At 39.8% G+C, this 19283-nt stretch overlaps 1 protein-coding gene across 1 annotated transcript in view; it reads left to right on the plus strand.

Annotated features, from left to right (window-relative positions):
* Window positions 1-19283, plus strand: part of fam117bb (family with sequence similarity 117 member Bb) — a 49952-nt gene that overhangs the window by 27384 nt on the left and 3285 nt on the right. Inside the window, exons 3-6 of the mRNA XM_048193290.1 lie at window positions 4325-4417; window positions 6506-6619; window positions 17239-17376; window positions 17523-17757. Of these exons, the coding sequence (XP_048049247.1) occupies window positions 4325-4417; window positions 6506-6619; window positions 17239-17376; window positions 17523-17757 (580 nt within the window). The remainder of the gene's footprint in view (window positions 1-4324; window positions 4418-6505; window positions 6620-17238; window positions 17377-17522; window positions 17758-19283) is intronic.

A 19283-nucleotide genomic window follows, 5' to 3' on the forward strand; every position in this document is an offset into this window, starting at 1 on the left:
CTAAAGGAAAGTGAGTCAATGTTTGTGTGTCCCTGATGAATGGGCCTGCTAATTAATGGTGTGTGAGGATGTTTTCTTGAAAACATATCTGTTAATCATTGGTGAATTTTGACGCCAGTATGGTTTTGAGAAAAGCGAAGTTTAGTTTAAAATCATGATGCACACATCACAGAAAAACAGCAAGTTTCTGTGTTAAAGTGCTTTTGATTGGTTGTGTTTTGACAGCTAATGCCCCAAGCTGTTTCCAATGCCACTGATTTTATAATTTCTGTACTGCGTTGTACAGTTTTGGCTCACACCTTTGAGTGACTGAGAGACTTTTCCATACCTCTTCAGCATAAGACCGCTCCTCATCTGTGCCAGATATCTAAATAAGGCCATAGCTGTCCGGTAATAAATCTCCTACGACGTTCTAAGTGAAAGTTTGTGATCTTGCTAGTACAGGCATGTTGAGAGTGTATTGGGTGTAGAATGATCTAGAGTTGTTTATGGTGTAAACCCACAGGCTGAATCTCTGGTGTCATGCCGTTGACAGCAGTGGGAGGCTGCGCTTTCCCAGAGACAAAGACAAGCCCTGATCAAGACGTTCCCAAACAAATCTTTGTGTGAGAGTGTGTGTGTTATGATGCCTACTAGCCATTAGTGTTTGTACTCAGAAGGGCTTTTCACACTTGAAATAGTTAAAGGGATAGTTCACCCAAAAATGAAAATCCTGTCATCATTTTCTCACCCTCAAGTTGTTCCAAAACTATGAGTTTCTTTCTTCTGTTGAACACAAAAGAAGATATTTTGAGGAATGTATGTAACCAAACAGTTGATGGTCCCCATTGTATTTTTTTCCCATACTATGGAAGTCAGTCAACTGTTTGCCCATCAACATTCTTCAAAATATCTTTTTATCTTCAGAAGAAACAAACTCATTGCCTGGAAAATCCAGCCTCACCACTGTACCAGCGGATGAGTCTGGTCGGCCATTGAATCTATTCGATTTCTAGGGCGGAGCAAATCCGAGCAAACAGGAAGCGGAGTAAACCAATCAGAGAAGGGTGGATATGACATCAGCAAAGCAACAAGAGAGTCAACAGCGAAAAGTAAATAATTGTGTTTTTGGCCATTTAAAACTGAATTCACGGCTGAATAGAACAAACTCTCGGGTCTCCCTTGCACAATCTTTGTTGATATTAAAGGGACTTTCGCCGCACTAGAGTGACGCTGTTTGTGTCACTGAAATAAACGAATCTGTTTGCACAGTACGGTTTGGAGTTGACTCGAATCGCGACAGAGGGCGGACTGACCAGACTGATATATCTTGTAGAAGATTTATCAGTCTGGCCTTGCCAGGCAAACAAACTCATGCAGGTTTTAAACAACTTGAGGGTGAGAAAATTAATTTTGATTTTATGGTGAACTATCCCTTTAACCCTGGGTTATTCCAAACAGATTCTTGGGTTATTTTGATTCACATTTCACACTGCTCATAATTCACACTGCTTATAATTTACCTGTACTTATTTGCTTATTTGCTTCATTGACTGGACGAGCACAGTGCTCAATCTCTTGATATAAAAGCTCTAGCATTGTGTATCCTCATATTATACATTGCCGACCATACTATCAAGTTTTTTTCAGAACTTTTCAGACTATAAAGGTAAGAATAAAACAGTTTCTTCTTCACTCCGATTGACCAGTTTTCCATTGCCATTTGACATTTTCCCCATCAAACGCTAAACAGAGCATGTGAATATGAGGCACGCGATTGGTTGTCAGTTGCTAAGCATTTAGTCGTAACATTCTAACACCTCACCGTTTCACACTGCACACGTTTGGCACCGCAATGCGGGGTTAACAGCAGCGCTTATGCGGCTTCTAAATTACAAGTGTGAAAAATGTTCCTTTACCCGGGGTAAAAAATGAGGTTTAGAACAACAATAACCTGAGGATAAGCGCAGTGTGAAAAGCCCTACTCTGAGATAATGTGTGATTGTGAGCCAATAAGAGATTTGAGTGCACAAGTAAGGCCATGATGGGTACATACTCACAGCTGAGCGATTCTCATAACTCTCTAGGCTGACGTGGTCTACCGATTATTAGAGCTGTAGGTGACTGAAGTGTTTCCCAGTTGTGTTAGCGACCAGAAACTACTTTCTCTTAAAGAATGCTGTGTTTTGGCGAGGTATGTCACGTTTGAGAAACGTTGTTTATATTTACTGCTTTTATTTGGGTATCTGAGGCAGGTTCTTCAAGGCGCTTTCTGAGAGCTGATGTTCTCTTGTGTGGGGTCCTTTTTTTTTTCAGTTCAACAGGTCTTTAAGAGGAGATTGGCATTTAAACATGTACTACTTGCATACTGTTTACTATTTTAATATGTGGCATGTAAGTTCATAGTATATATAGTACACATTTTCTGTACCCATGGTATACCCAAAAGATTTACTACAATTGCCAAAATGAGCTGAATAAAAACAGGCACACTGTGTTATTGTATCGCACAGTGCAATGTGAACAACTTAACCTTCCATTCCAGTTTGATGAACTACGAAAAGTAATATCACTCATGATTGTTAACGTTGCTTTCTTGACTCATTATTTGATTGGATTGTTAAAATTAGACTCAAAATAATGTATTTGTTTTATTTCCAAGATGATAACTGGATGACACTTACTGAATTAATGTAAACAACAATCTAGCATACTACTGTTTGAAACATTTAAAGTTGCATTATATGTCCAGTTTTACATAATATTATTATTATTATTATTTTATTTTTATTTTTTTTAAATGTGTGTGTGTGTAAATAGTGTACATAGATCCTACTAGTGATCTGTGATGCATCAGTGACCACATGATAACCAATCAGCATCATTATCTTCAGCATTGGTCTGATTGTAAAGATGATATATCAGAGAAAATAATGGCTTAATACCAGTTTTCACTTAAAGCATGCTGTTTAAAAATATAGACTAAGCAATATAAATTTATTATGTTGACCTTCAGATTAGCTAATTACATAAAAATAATTATTGGTATATGCATTCTCAGATTCAGCTAATTAAAGTTGCAATAGGACATTTTCAGTATCGAGCTTGCTTTGAAATCATAACATCCCACCCTCCCTTCAGAGCGCTCATATGTTGACAGGCAGGTAGTATATCGTATTATTTCATTTAGACCAAATATCATGATTGGATGAACATTTTATGGTCCTGCGCCTTCCACAGACAATATATATTTATAAAAATACATTTAGACTGTTTAACATAGTGATTGTTATCAGGATATGAGGAGACTTTAAACCAGTATAGTTTATATATATGTTATGTATGTGTGTGTGTGTGTGTGTGTGTGTGTGTGTGTGTGTGTGTACAGTCCTGAAGACACTGTCAGTCTCTGCTCAGGTTAAAGTGTTTGCGGTTATCTTTTCAGAGAGGTATCACACTGTTGTGCGACAGAGACTTCACTTAAAGGAAGCTTAGAGCCCTACGCCCTGTGTGCCTTGCTATGCTCTCTTTGGCAACAGCAGCTGTATTTTTGTATTTAGGAAGGAAGTTCGCAGAAGAACTTACACCAACCAGGTTCTGTGCAAAGCATTAAGCAGTGTATTTGCAGGATGATTTTCTAATTTAAATTCACCATCCCCCAGGCTTCTTGCCTTCACTTGTGTGTTTTCATGTATGCGTGTGTGGGTGGTAGTGATCTATCCTGTCAGGGGTCTTTTTGTGACTTTGTTCATGAATGAATTTAAAGGGCAGGCTAGACAGCCTATTGATATGGCCATAAAACATTCTTGTGATGGTATACAGAGCTCAAAATTAACTTTATGCCTCACCTGCCAATGGAGAGAGAAATAAACAACCATAAATATTTATTTTATATTATTTGTGTGTGTGTTTAAATATATGTGTGTCCCTGCTGAAGTGCGATTATTTAATTTTTTTATATCATATGGAAGGTGAGCCTGTCGTTGAAACATCATTTACTTTATCATTTATTTTGGTTTTGTTGGCTTAATGAGGGAAAAAAAGGTGAAAACAACAAAACTTGATTCCTTCTGATAACTTTTCCATTGACGTAAAAGTGAGAAGACATGTGAGTCAATTTGATTCGAATCGCTCGCACAGTTCCGTTTAAACCAGGTAATGTTGCGTTTCCTAATAAATTTGCTAGCTCAAAGCTGAGTAACCCCAGTTTCTATTCTCATTTGGATCTCGGCGAGAGTCAAACGACCGCATCGGCGTACTCGCGAGTCAAGAAACAACATGATGCTGTGATGATCAGAACGTATTGTTGTTTCATGTCTGACGGTCTCATGTGTGTCTCCCACAGACCCCCAGTGCCTGGGCCGATGAATGCGGAGAGAAGAAGAGGAGCTGTCACAAGCGCTCAGCCTCCTGCGGCAGCACTGACCAGCTAAAAGAGGTCAGGACGCGTTTAGGGCCTGATCTCCTCTCTTCCCCCTGCTTTGTTCCATTCAGCAGGAGCAGGGACGGGGCTGGACCCCCCTCGTTGTCTTTCTCTCCCCCAGTGTGAGATTGTGGATGAGGAGACGGGGCAGCAACAGGCTGTTGGGGAGGGGGAAGATGGAGGCTGTCATTATCATATTATTGGCAGGCTCTAGTGAACCAGAAGCAGCCTGGTGTCACCTCGCATTACACCCTCCCTTCCTCCTGTTTGTGTGTGCACCCTTCCTTCCCCTGTCACATCCTCCGGTGTCTTCATACACGGTTCTCTCTATTCAGCCTGTCTTCTTCCTCTCCTCCACCACTTCAAGGGTCTCCACCCTTCGTGTGTCTCTGCTGCGCCTCTTTAGTGTTGGAGATTCACAGGTATCTGTATGTACATTATCTTCCTGCCACTCGTTATCTCAACTGCCATCTCTCACTGCTCAACCGACTCTAGTTTGTGTACTAGTGTTCTACTCCAGAGTTAATCATTTTCTACACAGTCAGCAGGTCATATGTGCACTCACACACGCTGTAGGCAAATCTGATGGAAACCTTCTGAGCTGCCTACCTAGATGGATTGTTTGAATGCAGTATTATTGTGGTTTGCGTGAGTATTGCAGTTCGCTGCCTATGCAGACCATTTCAAATCAGTCAAATGTGAGGTTCAGTTTCAGTTCATATACTCCCCTAGAAAGTATCTGCCTCAGTAGGCAGTAAGGGACCTCTTTCTTAGTTTTGAAACAGAGCCGTTTTCTCTGGTACAAGCATCACATCATGTACCTTCGCAAACGAGCATCAAACAACACAAACACCTCTCCACTATAGTCACACACAGATAAAGCCCACACAGAGCCATTAAGACCTGGTCAGAAATGCCTCTGTGGTAATTAGTGTTGTCACATCCTGGCTGCTACAGGCTAAAGGTGAGATTATGCTAACAACATCTCATTAAGGGTTTCGCTCATAGCCTGTATTTACTGACTTGAGGCTGGGCTTAAACTCGAGATCCGATCCCATCTGTACATGTATTCCCCTTCTCTTCCCTAGGCTGGGGTAAAGAGTGAGGGAGCAGAGGGTGTATTTGTCTTCTGCCTAACGGACAGATGTTTATAAAGAAAAGAGTACTAATGTAATCGATCATAAGTGTTTTTGTAAGCATGTGTTTGGGGTTGAGATGCTTTGGGTGTTTACTTGTGTACATAACTGAGCACTTGTAGGAATTCAGTGCCAGGAGACAATCAACAATCCCATTTGACTCACCCATTACTGGGGTTTAATAAGACGTAACATAGTCATTATAGGGCTAAAAAATTGATTAATCGCATCTAACATATAAGTTTGCGTTTACGTAATATATGTGCGTGCGTGTTTGTATATATTATATAGTCAAACCAAAATTTATTCAGACACCTTGAACATTTCATTCATTAATAGAGTTTATTCACTATAGTTAAAAAAATGGTAATAAAATATGAGAAGATCTCAGAGTTAAACTGTGTCAGAAACAATTGATCTTAATTATGTCAGATAATACTTAAGCAAAACATGGTCAGGTCAAACTGTCAGAAGTTTTGTTTCCAAATTTTTATCAATTTTACTGGTAGTCCACTGTATGGAGAATTTTTGGGAATAATATGTCACAGTTTACTTTATTTTGCTATCCTCACTTACATAAATATCAAAAATATATATATATATAAAAAAAAATTGGTTTGACTGTGTATATGTATGTATGTATATGTGTATATATATATATATATATACACACACACACACACACACACATATTATGTAAACACAAGCTTGTATGTTGGATGGATTAATCGATTTTACAGCCCTGAGTCATTATAACACAATAAACTCAGGGCCATGCTGGTGTCACCCTTTTATTTGTTTATTTTGCAATAATGACCACCTGTCAAGTAGGGTTTTTTTTTTTTTTTTTTTTTTTTTATTCTACGGTGTCTTTTATCTAAGCAAGAGAGCTTTGAAAGTTCACCATAAAAGTGAGAAATAATGTTTGTCCTGACAATCTCTCTCTCTCTCTGTCTGCATGTTTCAGATTGTGAAGCTGAGGCAGCAGCTCCAGCGCAGTAAACACAGCAGCCGTCACCATCGCGACAAGGACCGCAAATCTCCCTTCAATGGCAACCATGCTGCTTTCATCCAATCACAGGTGAGCTCTTTCTCACCTGCTCTGAACCCAGAAGGCCCAGTGGAGAAGGGTACCTGGGGTGGTGAGTTGTTGGTTACCAACAAGAACACTGGTTTTTTTGTTTTTTGTTTTTTTGAGCTTTTTTTTTCTCTCTCTCATAGATTTGTTTTTAGTGGTATTTTTTTGCCAAATTTAATAGTTTATATATGTACACTACCGTTCAAAAGTTTGGGTTTGCTAAGATTTTTTTAATCTCCTTGAAAGAAGTCTCTTATGCTCACCAAGGCTGAATTTAATTGATAAAAAGTACAGTAAAAACTTAATTCAAAAATGATTATAATTTAAAATAACTGTTTTTTATTTATTTAATATATTTTTTAAAATATAATTTATTCCTGTGATGGCAAAGCTGGATTCCTTGACAGAAGTTCAAAAGAACATCTTTTATTTGAAAAAATCAATCTTTTGTAACATTATAAATGTATTTAGGCAGGTGTATGTATGAAAATGTCACTTTTGATCAATTGAATGTGTCCTTGCTGAATAAAAGTATGTATTTTTCAAAAACAAAAATCTTACTTACCTCAAACTTTTGAACAGTACATCCCTTACATTTAATTTATCAGATGCTTTTCTTTCATTGAAAAACTTCATCATCTTTTTTCAGTAGGCCTACATCGTTTAGCTCATTAAGAAGTGCATACGTGTCCTAAAAGTGCCCCTTTTACTTGTGCGCTGCTGTGATGAACAGACCAAACAACTTTACTGACTGAAAATCTTCTCCTTAGCCAGTCATATCTGCCACATTATTGATACACGAGAGAGAGAGAGAGAATGTCAGTTTGTTAATATAAGCGCAGCACAGTTCAGTGAGTGCACTTAAAACCATATAAGCAGAAGAAAAACTGTACACAAACGTTGTGTATCATCAGTGCAGTTATAGTTGAGAACTAAAAGTCATAGTTACTCTGCCACATTCTCTCTCAGTCATTCTGAAAGAGCTTGAGTGGGTAAGTGTGCATATCAGTGTGTAAAAGCGTGTCATAGTGTGTCTGTGTGTGTACTTGCACTCTGGTCTTAATTGGCAAGACCAGGTGCAGGCTTGCAGGCTGTTTCAGAGTGAAAGACCTCTCTTCACGAAGACAAAAAACAGTGAATAAATTACTGCGGCCTCTCGCTTGGCCGTGTCTCCCTCCCTCCCTCCCTGCCTCAGTCTTTTTCTCGCTCTCTCGCTCTGTTTTGTGTTTGTCCATGAATTAGTCCAGCATGTGGTGAATGTGCCGCACGCCTGGTCTTTACTGTACTATAGCTGCCAGCCAGTCAATTAAAGGCCACACTCTGTCCAGCCCGCTGGATGTGTGTTTTTGGGGCTCGTTGTGCGGCTGGGGCTTTTTTTTTTTTTTTTTTTTTAAAGTGCATGTGGTGGGCTCAAGCACCATCTGTTGTCTCACTGTATTCATCTTTTGTGTTTAATCCTCTGAACTGTACTGAGACTCGGCCCCTCTGTTGCACAAAACACCAAACTACTCACAGCTAGGTCCGAATTAGACAAGAATACTGATTTGACCAGCACAGATGTACATCGTACAGATTCCCCTCTTAAAATCTGTGTTCAGAATGGATACTATGTGTTCAGAATGAATACCAATAGTACTAGCTTACTATTGGATGTGCAGTGTACTGTATACTTCAAGTTGCATATTTACAATATCAAGAAACGGTACACTATTTATATTATTATTCATATATTTACATTATTCCAAGACAGTAGTAAAATAATAATAATCACTGTCACATGACTCCATTACATTTTCATGTGAGTGGCATCCAGTTGGAAATGAAAATGGTTAAATTTACGTTTCTCTCCCCTTACCTCATTTGCTTTTGTTCAGTGAGAGATTTGCAGCATTGCCTCAGTGTGAGAAAGCATATGGAAGTGCTAACCTGCTATTCCAGGAACCCAGAATACCATGTGATCATTTAGTTATACACAAACATAGACTTGCATCTGCCGTCCCCTCCAGCAGATGTATGCGGGGTTGATTGAACGGTGTATCATTAGTCAATGCCATTTCGTTCTGCCTCCGACTGCTATAAAGAGAACTACAGGAATCTGAAGTGGAGCTGGATTAGTTTTTTTGAAGGTTTATTTATTCAGGGGGTTTCTCTGCTGTGTATTAGCCGTAATTTGAAGCAGCTGAGGTTGAGTTTAGAGCCGGAGAGATGCCCAGGCCTGGGTAATTATAACAAGCATGCATTTATTTGGACGTTAGGTGAGGGGGCATGTTTCTGCGCCTCAGGCTGAGTGGTCATGATGTTTCTCGGCTGGGCCGTTGGGGTCGGGTGACGCCCAGTGGGTAATGTAGACTGTAAACTCTCTGCCTTCCATCACATGACCCGTCTGCAATTGTTTTGTGACCGTACGCACTTAGTCTGACCAAGTTCGACCCCCAAATTTAATTGTAAACCTCCATTTCTCTCTGTCTTCTATTTCCTTTTTGTCTTGGCACTCCGATGTAAAAGCACTTTCCTAAAGAACACACACAACGTGACCTCTGTGTCGAGGGGGAGGGCTGTAGGGATGTGTGTGTGTGTGTGTGTGTGTGTGTCGTCTCAAGGGTTGAGTCGGGTGTACATGGGGGTGTTCTACCCATTATGTGTGTGGAAAGCAGCTAAAGATGAAGTGGCAGTCATGAAAATGGCATTCTTTCCAGAAATAAAAGCCCTGAAGAGGAGGAATAAGAAAAGAGGAGGAATGAAAGTTGCATTTGAAGACCTTTATGAGAAATCTGGCCATAAGGTTAGCAGCACCATGAGAAGAAAAGAAGAACATCAGAGGAGACAGAAAAATGGGTGAACAGCTATGGAGATGTTTGGGAATTTTTGCTTTGTAACGGATTGCAGAATCGACAGACTTGATCATACTTAAAGGGTTAGTTCACCCAAAAATGATGAATTATTACTTACCCTCATGCCGTTCCACACCCGTAAGACCTTCGTTAATCTTCAGAACACAAAATAAGATATTATAGTTGAAATCCGATGGCTCTGTGAGGCCTCCATAGGGAGCAATGGACCTCAAGATCCATAAAGGTACTAAAAACATATTTAAATCGGCTCATGTGAGTACAGTGGTTCAATATTAATATTATAAAGCGACGAGAATATTTTTGGAGCGCCAAAAAAACTAAATAATGACTTATTTAGTGATGGCCGATTTCAAAACACTGCTTCAGGAAGCTTCGGAGCATAAATGAATCAGTGTGTCGAATCTGCTGTTCGGAGCGCCAAAGTCACGTGATTTCAGCCGTTGGCAGTTTGACACGCGATCTGAATCATGATTCGACACACCGATTCATTTGTGCTCCGAATCTTCCTGAAGCAGTATTTTGAAATCGGCCATCACTAAATAAGTCGTTATTTTGTTTTTTTGGCGCTCTGAAAATATTCTCGTCGCTTTATAATATTAATATTGAACCACTGTACTCACATTAACCAATTTAAATATGTTTTTAGTACCTTTATGGATCTTGAGAGAGGAAGTGTTCTCCCTATGGAGGCCTCACAGAGCTATCGGATTTCAACTATAATATCTTATTTTGTGTTCTGAAGATGAACAAAGGTCTTACAGGTGTGGAACGGCATGAGGGTGAGTAATAAATGACAGAATTTTCATTTTTGGGTGAACTAACCCTTTAAAGTAGACGCCATATTTGTTTATAAATAAAAACAGGGAGGTTGCACAGTCTGTTCAGTGTGTTGAACCTGTGTGTCAATAGTTAAGCTACAGTAACAAAACATTGAAACATGTCTTTACAGAAATTTCCAGTGGACAAAAAGTCAAATGACGCTCTTATACTATGCACTATGTACGCTACTGTTTAGTACAGAGGTGTCCTAACCTGCTGTCTACTGTCTTGCAGAGTTTAGCTCCAACTTACCTCTACACACCTGCCTAAACGATTCTAGTATGTCCAGTAAAACCTTGATTAGCTGGTTCAGTTGTGTTTAATTGGGGTTGGACCTTAACTCTGCAGGACAGGAGCAGGACTGGACACCCCTGGTCTAGTGTATGAGTGATTTACAGTTATTATTTTATCATTCTACAACAGAGTCTCACAATAACTCCCCTTTTACTATGTCAGAAAAGATGAGACAGTTGAGTTCATGAAGTATATGCCGGTGACCGTTGCTATTATAAATGTGCAATGAGGTTTGCCAAAGTTACAGCAGTGGGAATTTCTGAAATGGGTAACACCTCTTGTGTTTTTGAGAGGGGAAAATGAGGATTGTACATTTATAAGCTAACCTCCAGAAACATAATAGAAAGGTCTGAAAATGCATTTCATGATCTCTTTAAGTTAGCATGACACATTGCATGGCTTCTACTTCATCCCTTGTTTTGGTCTGCATCAAAACTCAAATAATAACATCTACTCTGATCGATAACAATAAGAACTGCCAAGTTAGTCTTCTTCTTGTATTCCCTAGCCATGCTAAGTATATTAGCATGGGCCTAAGTAAGCTAGCACGACTGTACTGTGCGCTTGGTGCTTTGCGGTCAGTTTGTTAGGCCTAGTCGATATTGGCAGACCCACTAGTCTCTCAGATCTCCATGACATTCAGAGTTTGATCATTCATGTGTGATGTATTGCAGGGTAAAGGCCAGTGATAAAGGATCCTCCTAACACACACACCTCTTGGCTTTGTTCTCTATCTCCTCTGCTCTTCCTGTCTACCGTGTGCTATGCTTGATGATCAATAATTAACAGTATTTGGCTGCTTTCTGGGTTTGACTACTCTGTTTTTGTGTCTGAAGGATTGAGCACATCTTTCCCCGCATTCTTACCATTCTCTGTGTGGAGTCCACAGCGCCTGCTAGTGTCAGAAATGAGGAGTGCAGAGGCAGTGTGTCTGCCGTCCCTGGAGGATTCAGAGGAAATGATGTACTCTACTCTGTTTAGCTTTAGTTTGATCTCATTTCAAAGTCCTACCTTTAGAAATGAATTAGCAATATTTCAGGCTGAAAGTTAATATCAACAGAATCTGAAGCATGTTGTCAAATGGCAGAAAATAGTACATCAGTTTTTAAAAAAAATGTGCATGAAAGAAAGGAATTCTATGGGGCAAATGTAAAATTCCCACATAGGTTGCAATAGGAACCATTTTCAATCATAAATAGGAACCATTTTCAATCATAACTTTTAGCACTTTGTGTAAAACCTACTTTTACAGTCCAACTAAAATGATTTTCTTTGATAATCAACATGTCTCAGGTGCTTGTTCCTTTAAACGCCTCCTTTTTTGTTCTTACTGTGATTTTTAATGTGTTGTCTTTGCCGGGGTTGATGAATTTATTGGCAGGGCTTCTGATGGATCAAGTTTTTTGATCACTTGTGACTTGTATTTTTCTAACCTTCTACTCAAACATTGACTACAACAATAGAAGCTTCTCAGGTTCTGTTTGATCTGAGTTTTTCGAGTGGTTCTGAACCTGAATGTGTTGTGAATCCAGAGAGACCGAAGAGATGCGTTTTGTGAGTCATTTGAGCTTGCGTGGGGCTTTGGAGGGGTCGTGCCTTTTAAGTCTCTACACAAACCTTTAGTTAACCACCGGTCAACAACTTCAGCCCCATGAATCTCTTGTTTTTATAAAGACCACAGTGGTCAAAGAAAGGCTGACGTGAAAGTGCCCAGTATAGCTATCAAGGCCTGGAGACCTTTCAAAGGGATTCTTCTGTCTAACCTCTCGTTTTAAAGGCAGACTGTGGTAACCAATACAGGCCTCCATACCAGTGAAGAAAGGCCTTTTACATGCTGTCGGGAAGACTTTCACTGTTTTACTGAGGCTTCAGTGCGTGTCCATGGACACTGAGTTTTTATTTAATCCTTGTAATTTGGTACAACTAAAAGCAACAGGGCAAAATCAAGTTATTTATACATGCAGTTTTATTTCAGTGTACAATAGCCCCTCAATTGTAGTTGAATTATAAGGCAGCATCCAAACTGAAATGCAGCCTCATAAGTGACTAATTTGGGACATGCTGCATAGAAACTGCATGACGTTTCTGAATGGTGCCACTCCCAGTTGATTCCAGTAGAGTCTAGCATTAGCACATGTTGCTATGCTAATGTTGTGGTACTTTAAAGGGTTAGTTCACCCAAAAATGAAAATTCTGTCATTAATTACTCACCCTCATGTCATTCCAAACTCATAAGACCTTTGTTAATCTTCAGAACACAAATTAAGATATTTTTGATGAATTCCGATGTCTCAATGAGGTCTGCATTGCCTGCACATAATTAACACTTTCAGATGCCCAGAAAGCTACTAAAGATGTATTTAAACGGTTCATGTGACTACAGTGGTTCAACCTTAATGTTATGAAGCGACGAGAATACTTTTTGTTTGCCAAAAAAACAAAATAATGACTTTATTCAACAATAGGCGATGGGCGAGTTCAAAACATTGCTTCATGAAGCTTCGAAGCTTTACGAATCTTTTGTTTCTAATCAGTGGTTCAGAGCGTGTATAAAACTGTCAAAGTCATGTGATTTCAGTAAACGAGGCTACGTTACGTCACAAGTGTTTCGAAATTTCATTGGTTCACCACTGGGGGGGGGGGGGGGGACGTGCCTTTGGCAGTTTGATACACGCTCTGAACCACTGAGCTTTCTGGGCATTTGAAAGTATTAATTATCTTGTTGGCAATGCAGGCCTCACTGAGCCATCAGATTTTATTAAAAATATCTTAATTTGTGTTCAGAGGATAAACAAAGGTCTTACGGGTGTAGAACGACATGAGGGTGAGCAATTAATGACATAATTTTCATTTTTGGGTGAATTAACCCTTTAATAGAATTCAACAGTTAGGTTTTTTAACCATAACTTACAAACCTTTAAAGACAGACCTGCTGTGAGCTCCGAAGTTGGTAATCGATGGTATATGTGTAACACAGTTCGTAAATACGGGAAGAAGGAGGCGGGAACCGACGAACATTCAACAAAACTTTAATTCAAAATAAACAAAGAACAAAACGAAAGTAATGCCGGCAGACCCTCGCGGACGTCTGCCGGCCACACAAACATAATAAAACATAAAATAATATCCAAGCCTGGTCCTCTCTCGTTCTTCACTGCCGTTGCTCCTCCTTTTATGCTCCCGGTGCGCCTCCCAGGTGGGGTTCATTAACTCTTGCACCGTTCCCTCACGGCTCTCGCCCGCCCTGGTCGCCACAATATGTTTTTGCTGAATCCATCAGCCTGCGTTATTTCAACTTATTTTTGAAATAGTCATGTTCAACAGTGGAATTTCTTGTGAGAAACTACATTACCCATGATTGTGTACAGAAATCTCCACCAATCAGAGAATAGCGACAACCAAACCACGCCAAAAGAGCTCTTCAGCAGCCGCCAACTCCCATGAAGCATTGCAAATGACCTAGATTCAGTTTCCCAATGCTCTCAAACATCTTAATCTCAAACTTAAAATATATTGTTTCTATATACCTAACTAAAATCATTAATTCAATAGTTTTATTTTTCCATTGTCGATTATTTCATTCACAGTTCTTCATTGGATTGTAGTTCTTTCCTTTATTAAAGCCGTTAATTCAATAGTCTTGTACAATTGTATTTTCATCCAATTTTCAAATGCTTTTTTGCTTCAAATCAAAGTTTGTGATGTTGTGATTCACTTCGTAGCTAGTTGGTTTGGATAAGCGAAGACTTTTGGGAAAAATACGAACCAAGCGAACCAAGGCCGCTAAAAAAGTGGATGGACACTGTTGAACTTTGGAAAAGGGTTCATATTTAAGACATCATTTAGTCCACTTAAACTCCTTCCTTCATCCAGTCAACAACCTATTGATATGACCAAGTCCCTACCATATATATTTTTTTTTCTTTGATTAATCCATTTCATTTGCATGTACATCAAAATATAGAAGAGAAAATCTGTCACTACTCCCTTTACATCGCAGCTGTAAACACATTTTTCACACTCTGCAAACTCTGTCTGCCTTTGTCTATTTTAGGCCTCAACTTTTCTGCTCTTGTGGTTAATGAACCTTAATCGAGACCTCCAAAGTGAATGGCTAGTATCTGTTATCAGCTGATCAGCATGGGTTTGTTAGAAACCCTATGCGGCCTCTATAGACATCACCAAAGTGCTGAGCCATGTTTCTAATGTCTGAAGGTGACGACAATCAGATCATTGGGGCTGACAGTGAGTAGTACCATGTCGTCCTTCATTGTGCTCAGGTCATACGTTATTTCTGTTAATGTCACAGCAGCACGCCACTGGAAATCTTATACGTAAACAAATATTTGCCTCCTAGCGACCGCTCACAAAAAAGTTGCTAGGAAATAGAGAAAATCACTTAACCGGCGTATTGTTTCTAGGTGACCTCGAAGGTCACGGTTTCTCTCAGCTGTTTTCTATCCTGACGAGCAGATAAATAACCAAACCACCCAGAAGAAAAGAGTCCAGAGGACTTTTATGTTGAAACAATAGGATGTCCGATTAAACGCGCACATGCACACTGGAGAGGAAAGAGGCATGGAGTGATGCTGCATGTGAGTTTAAAACCTGGCTCGCTCTATTGAGATGTTAATGAAGCAGATCTGGCGTGCTTTAAGTGAAGGCCACCGCAGGGCCACACAGCTCTCAGCAACGTCCTGCTAATGCCCTCACATTGTTCCCTCATACCCTGAGAAAGAAGAGGGGGAGGGACAGACGACGAGAGCAGCGCTATGTGTTTTAAGAAAGGGGGTGGGATGGAGAAATACACTTGGATAGGAAAGATCAGAACAAGGGAGAGAGAGAGAGAGAGGGGGCAGACATGATGAAGAGACACAGGAAGGAGGGGGGCCAAGAGAACTAAAATCCAGAGCATGAGCCGAGACGGAGCGCAGAAGAGAGAGAGAGAGAGACCGGTGGACCAGGAGGAAGACCGGACCCCTCTCTGACAGGATGACAGGAAGTGGACTCTCGGGAAAGGTGACGTTTTTGTTCAGTCTTTCTTCTGTCACAGAAGACGTCACAAACAGCAGCTGCTAGCATAGATGGCACATGTTGTAGAAGTGCATGCTGATTTTAACTCAATAAGCGTGTTTTGCATGTGTCATGTTATCTCTCTATGTGTCCCGGTAAAGTCGTGAGGTGTGAGCCGCAGACACACAAGCGAGAATCAGAATTCTGCTACGGAGACTGAGTTACATAACTCACTGATCTGCAGAGGAGACCAACACGTTACCATGCAATGTGTCTGAATGCTGTGGTGTGATAACACGTACCCCTGTTAGTGTTTAGCATCATATGGAAACTAAAGTGTGTGCTGACACTGTGTGAATATGCAGGGCTTGATTCAGGTGCTGTGTAATGCTGTTGCTGCAAGTTTTCACACAGGCAGTGTTTACTTTCAGTGGCATATCTGCTCTCATTTTGAGGTCGTCTCTCTGTGTTATGCATACTGCAGGCACGCACACACACCAACCACATACACGGTTATTTTTATTGCTTTTCTGATGATGCTTGATCACTCAGTGTATCAAACTTGGTTTGTGTTTATGCCGAACATAAACTGGGCAAAATTTAAGCAGAGCTTAATAGGGGAGCAACAAGACTTCCTCTTGTAAATATATTTTTATATGATTTATATTTTTATATATATATATATGCAGGGCTTGACGTTAACTTTTCTGCTCACCAGCCACTGGCTAGTGGTTTTCAAAAGTTACTAGCCCATTAGCATTTTCCCTAGCCACAATTTTGACATTGATACCATGGAGGAAAACTTCCATATGAGATAATATTAAAGATATCTTTAATTTGGCAGCAGGTATATTAGGCTGCTGTCACTTTAAGACCTGACGCACAGATACACATGCGTTTTCTTTCTCAAATCACTTAAAGCATAACTGACTGTGTTTATCTGAATACTCTCCGAGACCAGCATTTTGCCATTATTTTGTGTATTTGACTGTTTAAGCACAATGAGCTGTAAAAACAAACTCAATTTGTTATTGAGAGGCGGCTGTGTGCGTGCACACTTTGGGGGTAAGCACAAGATCTGTGGGAATGAGTAAAATTTTGTGCAATCCCAAGCCGAAATTCAAGCCCTGTAACACCAACAATATTCATCCGGAGCAAATGAAATGAGTGAGCGAGGGGAGACGGGTTTGTGTGTCAACTCTATCGGAGAGATGAGAGAGCGAGAAAGCTCAGCTGGTATCGTGTATCTATTCTGTGGAAAAATGAGCATTGGAAGCATTTCAGATATTGCAGTATCGAAAAAAAAAAAAATTATAATTATAATAATTTTATATATAATCCCATTTAATTTTTCTTTTTTTTTTATCGATAACATAAGACAACATGAAATAAACAACCTCTTATAAGAGATTGATGGAGCAGCAAATTGTGACTTCCTATTTTATATATATATATATATATATATATATATATATATATATATATATATATATATATATAAAATACACAGCTCGACATCTCTCCCACATGAGCACAATTCAGTCTAAACATGCAGAAAGCACTAGATCAAAGCTCCAACACATTCTACTTTAAAACATCACATACAGTAAATAATCACACCTTCTCATTCTCTCCTGTTTCCAGGCTCCTATTCCAAAGAGTGTCCTGATCTCTATTCCCATCTCCAAGTCTTCCGTCTCTCGTTTCCGGAACAGCGTGGAGGGGCTGAATCAGGAGATTGAGCGCATCATTATCCGAGACACAGCTGAGGAGCAGCTTATTGTGAGTATGCTTGACGTGATTCTGCAAAAACACTCACTGTTACATAATCTGGTGTCCTCAGAGAATCCCCGAAGACACTGTGTGTGTGTATTTAACTAAAGTTTTGTTTCTGTTGTGTATGATCATTGCACTTTTTCTCTGTTCAGCCTCAGGAGGCTCCAGACGGGCATCGGGCTCCTCCTCCCCTCTGCCAACGCAGTGCCAGCTCCCGCAGCATCGACACGCAGACGCCCCTAGGCATCGCAGCGGGCAGTAACCACAGCAACAGCAGCAGCCGTTCTCAGTCCATCTCACCCACGTTCCTAAACGTGCCAAGTGAGCCCTGCAGCGATAGTCCATCTCCCCACGAGGACGAGACTCTGGCTGACAGCTGTGAGAAAGGTACAGTTCACATATTTTCACACCCACATACACACTCAGGGCTGTTCACATGTCCTTAGGCCCACACAGATCTGCACACGCATTTTCTGCATTGATTGTGTGTGAAAATGTGTGGAATGGTTTTATACATGCTCAGATTTGTTATATGGTGCTGCTGACAAGTGCTACTCTTTTATTAGTAGCTATCTAAAAGCATAAACAAAATATTCAAGTGTAACTTTGCCGATTTTCAGCCAGTTTTGTAATGTTACAATGTCTGTAGTATATGTAAATGAGTAATGTTTACTCATTCTTCATGTTACCTGGGCCAAGAAATTCACATTTAATAAACAGCTCTAGGGCTTTCTTTAAAACTACAGATTATACTTTCACTTTTTTGTATCTCCGTCCATGGACCGTCAGATCGACAGAGGGTTATTAACAGAGCAGTTATTGTAAGGATAGGTTTTTCACTTAAAATTGTATCGTACTTTGTCTATTCTTTAAACAGCTTTATGATAAAAATGGAACACCGTGGCAACAGCTAAAGCTGTAAAGATGTGCCCAAAGCCTAATTGCGAATTTGGAAAGGCATGGAAAATGAATAACGCATTTTACAGAGCCCCTAAAAGGACATGTTTAGGCTTTATACGGTAGGTTTTTTTTTTACATTACAGTACATCAGATTTCACTTATCGCATGAAGAGAGTAAGGATAGATGACTGACAGGACGATGGTGGAGGATTTGGTGCGTAACAAATCCTGAGCGTCATTAATAAATATCTAAAATGTGTGGTGAGTATCGCCACTCCCTATACACATAGTACGTGTGATCGTAAATTCGAAAGCACCCATTTAAATAAGGGACTTTCCACCAATCAGCTAATAGTTTTTATTTAATTTTTATTTACGTATTTTTTAATTATGTTTTATTTTGTAAGAGATGAAATTAAAGACAGATGCTGTGTCCGAAATCGAATACTTTTCTGCTATACAGTACACAAAAAACAGTATGCGAACAGAGTAGTATGTCTGAATTCATAGTGTTCAGAAAACAGTATGTGAAAAGTACCCGGATGACTTACTACTTCCGGCAAAATACTGTGCGCATGCGATAAGTGCGCATGCGATGGACACTTTACTATCCCATGAGACCACGGGAGAGGAGTTGAAGGGACCTAACTGATACTGGTAGGTCATGTGACAGTAACAACATGGCGGATGTAGTATGTCCGGATTTCATTCATACTATATAGAACATACTTTTTCAATGGTCGTGAAGTAAATAGAGAATATAGAGTAAATAAAGAGTATTATGAGGTTATATAAATTGCAAAATGCGTCAATTTAAAAATAATTCTGCTTAATTCTGCATCAAGCTGTTTTTTTAACAACACTGATGTGGTGGATGTAATTATACAGGGCTTCCTTAAGACTGACAAGATAACTTATTGTTCAGCTCTCTGTTGAATTCTGCACACATATCATCCCCACTAATAAGCCTGTCCAAGTTGTTGTCATTCTACTCATTTTTTTCTTGTACCATT

The sequence above is a fragment of the Megalobrama amblycephala genome, linkage group LG6, assembly GCF_018812025.1.
Source record: "Megalobrama amblycephala isolate DHTTF-2021 linkage group LG6, ASM1881202v1, whole genome shotgun sequence".
Lineage (NCBI taxonomy): Eukaryota > Metazoa > Chordata > Actinopteri > Cypriniformes > Xenocyprididae > Megalobrama > Megalobrama amblycephala.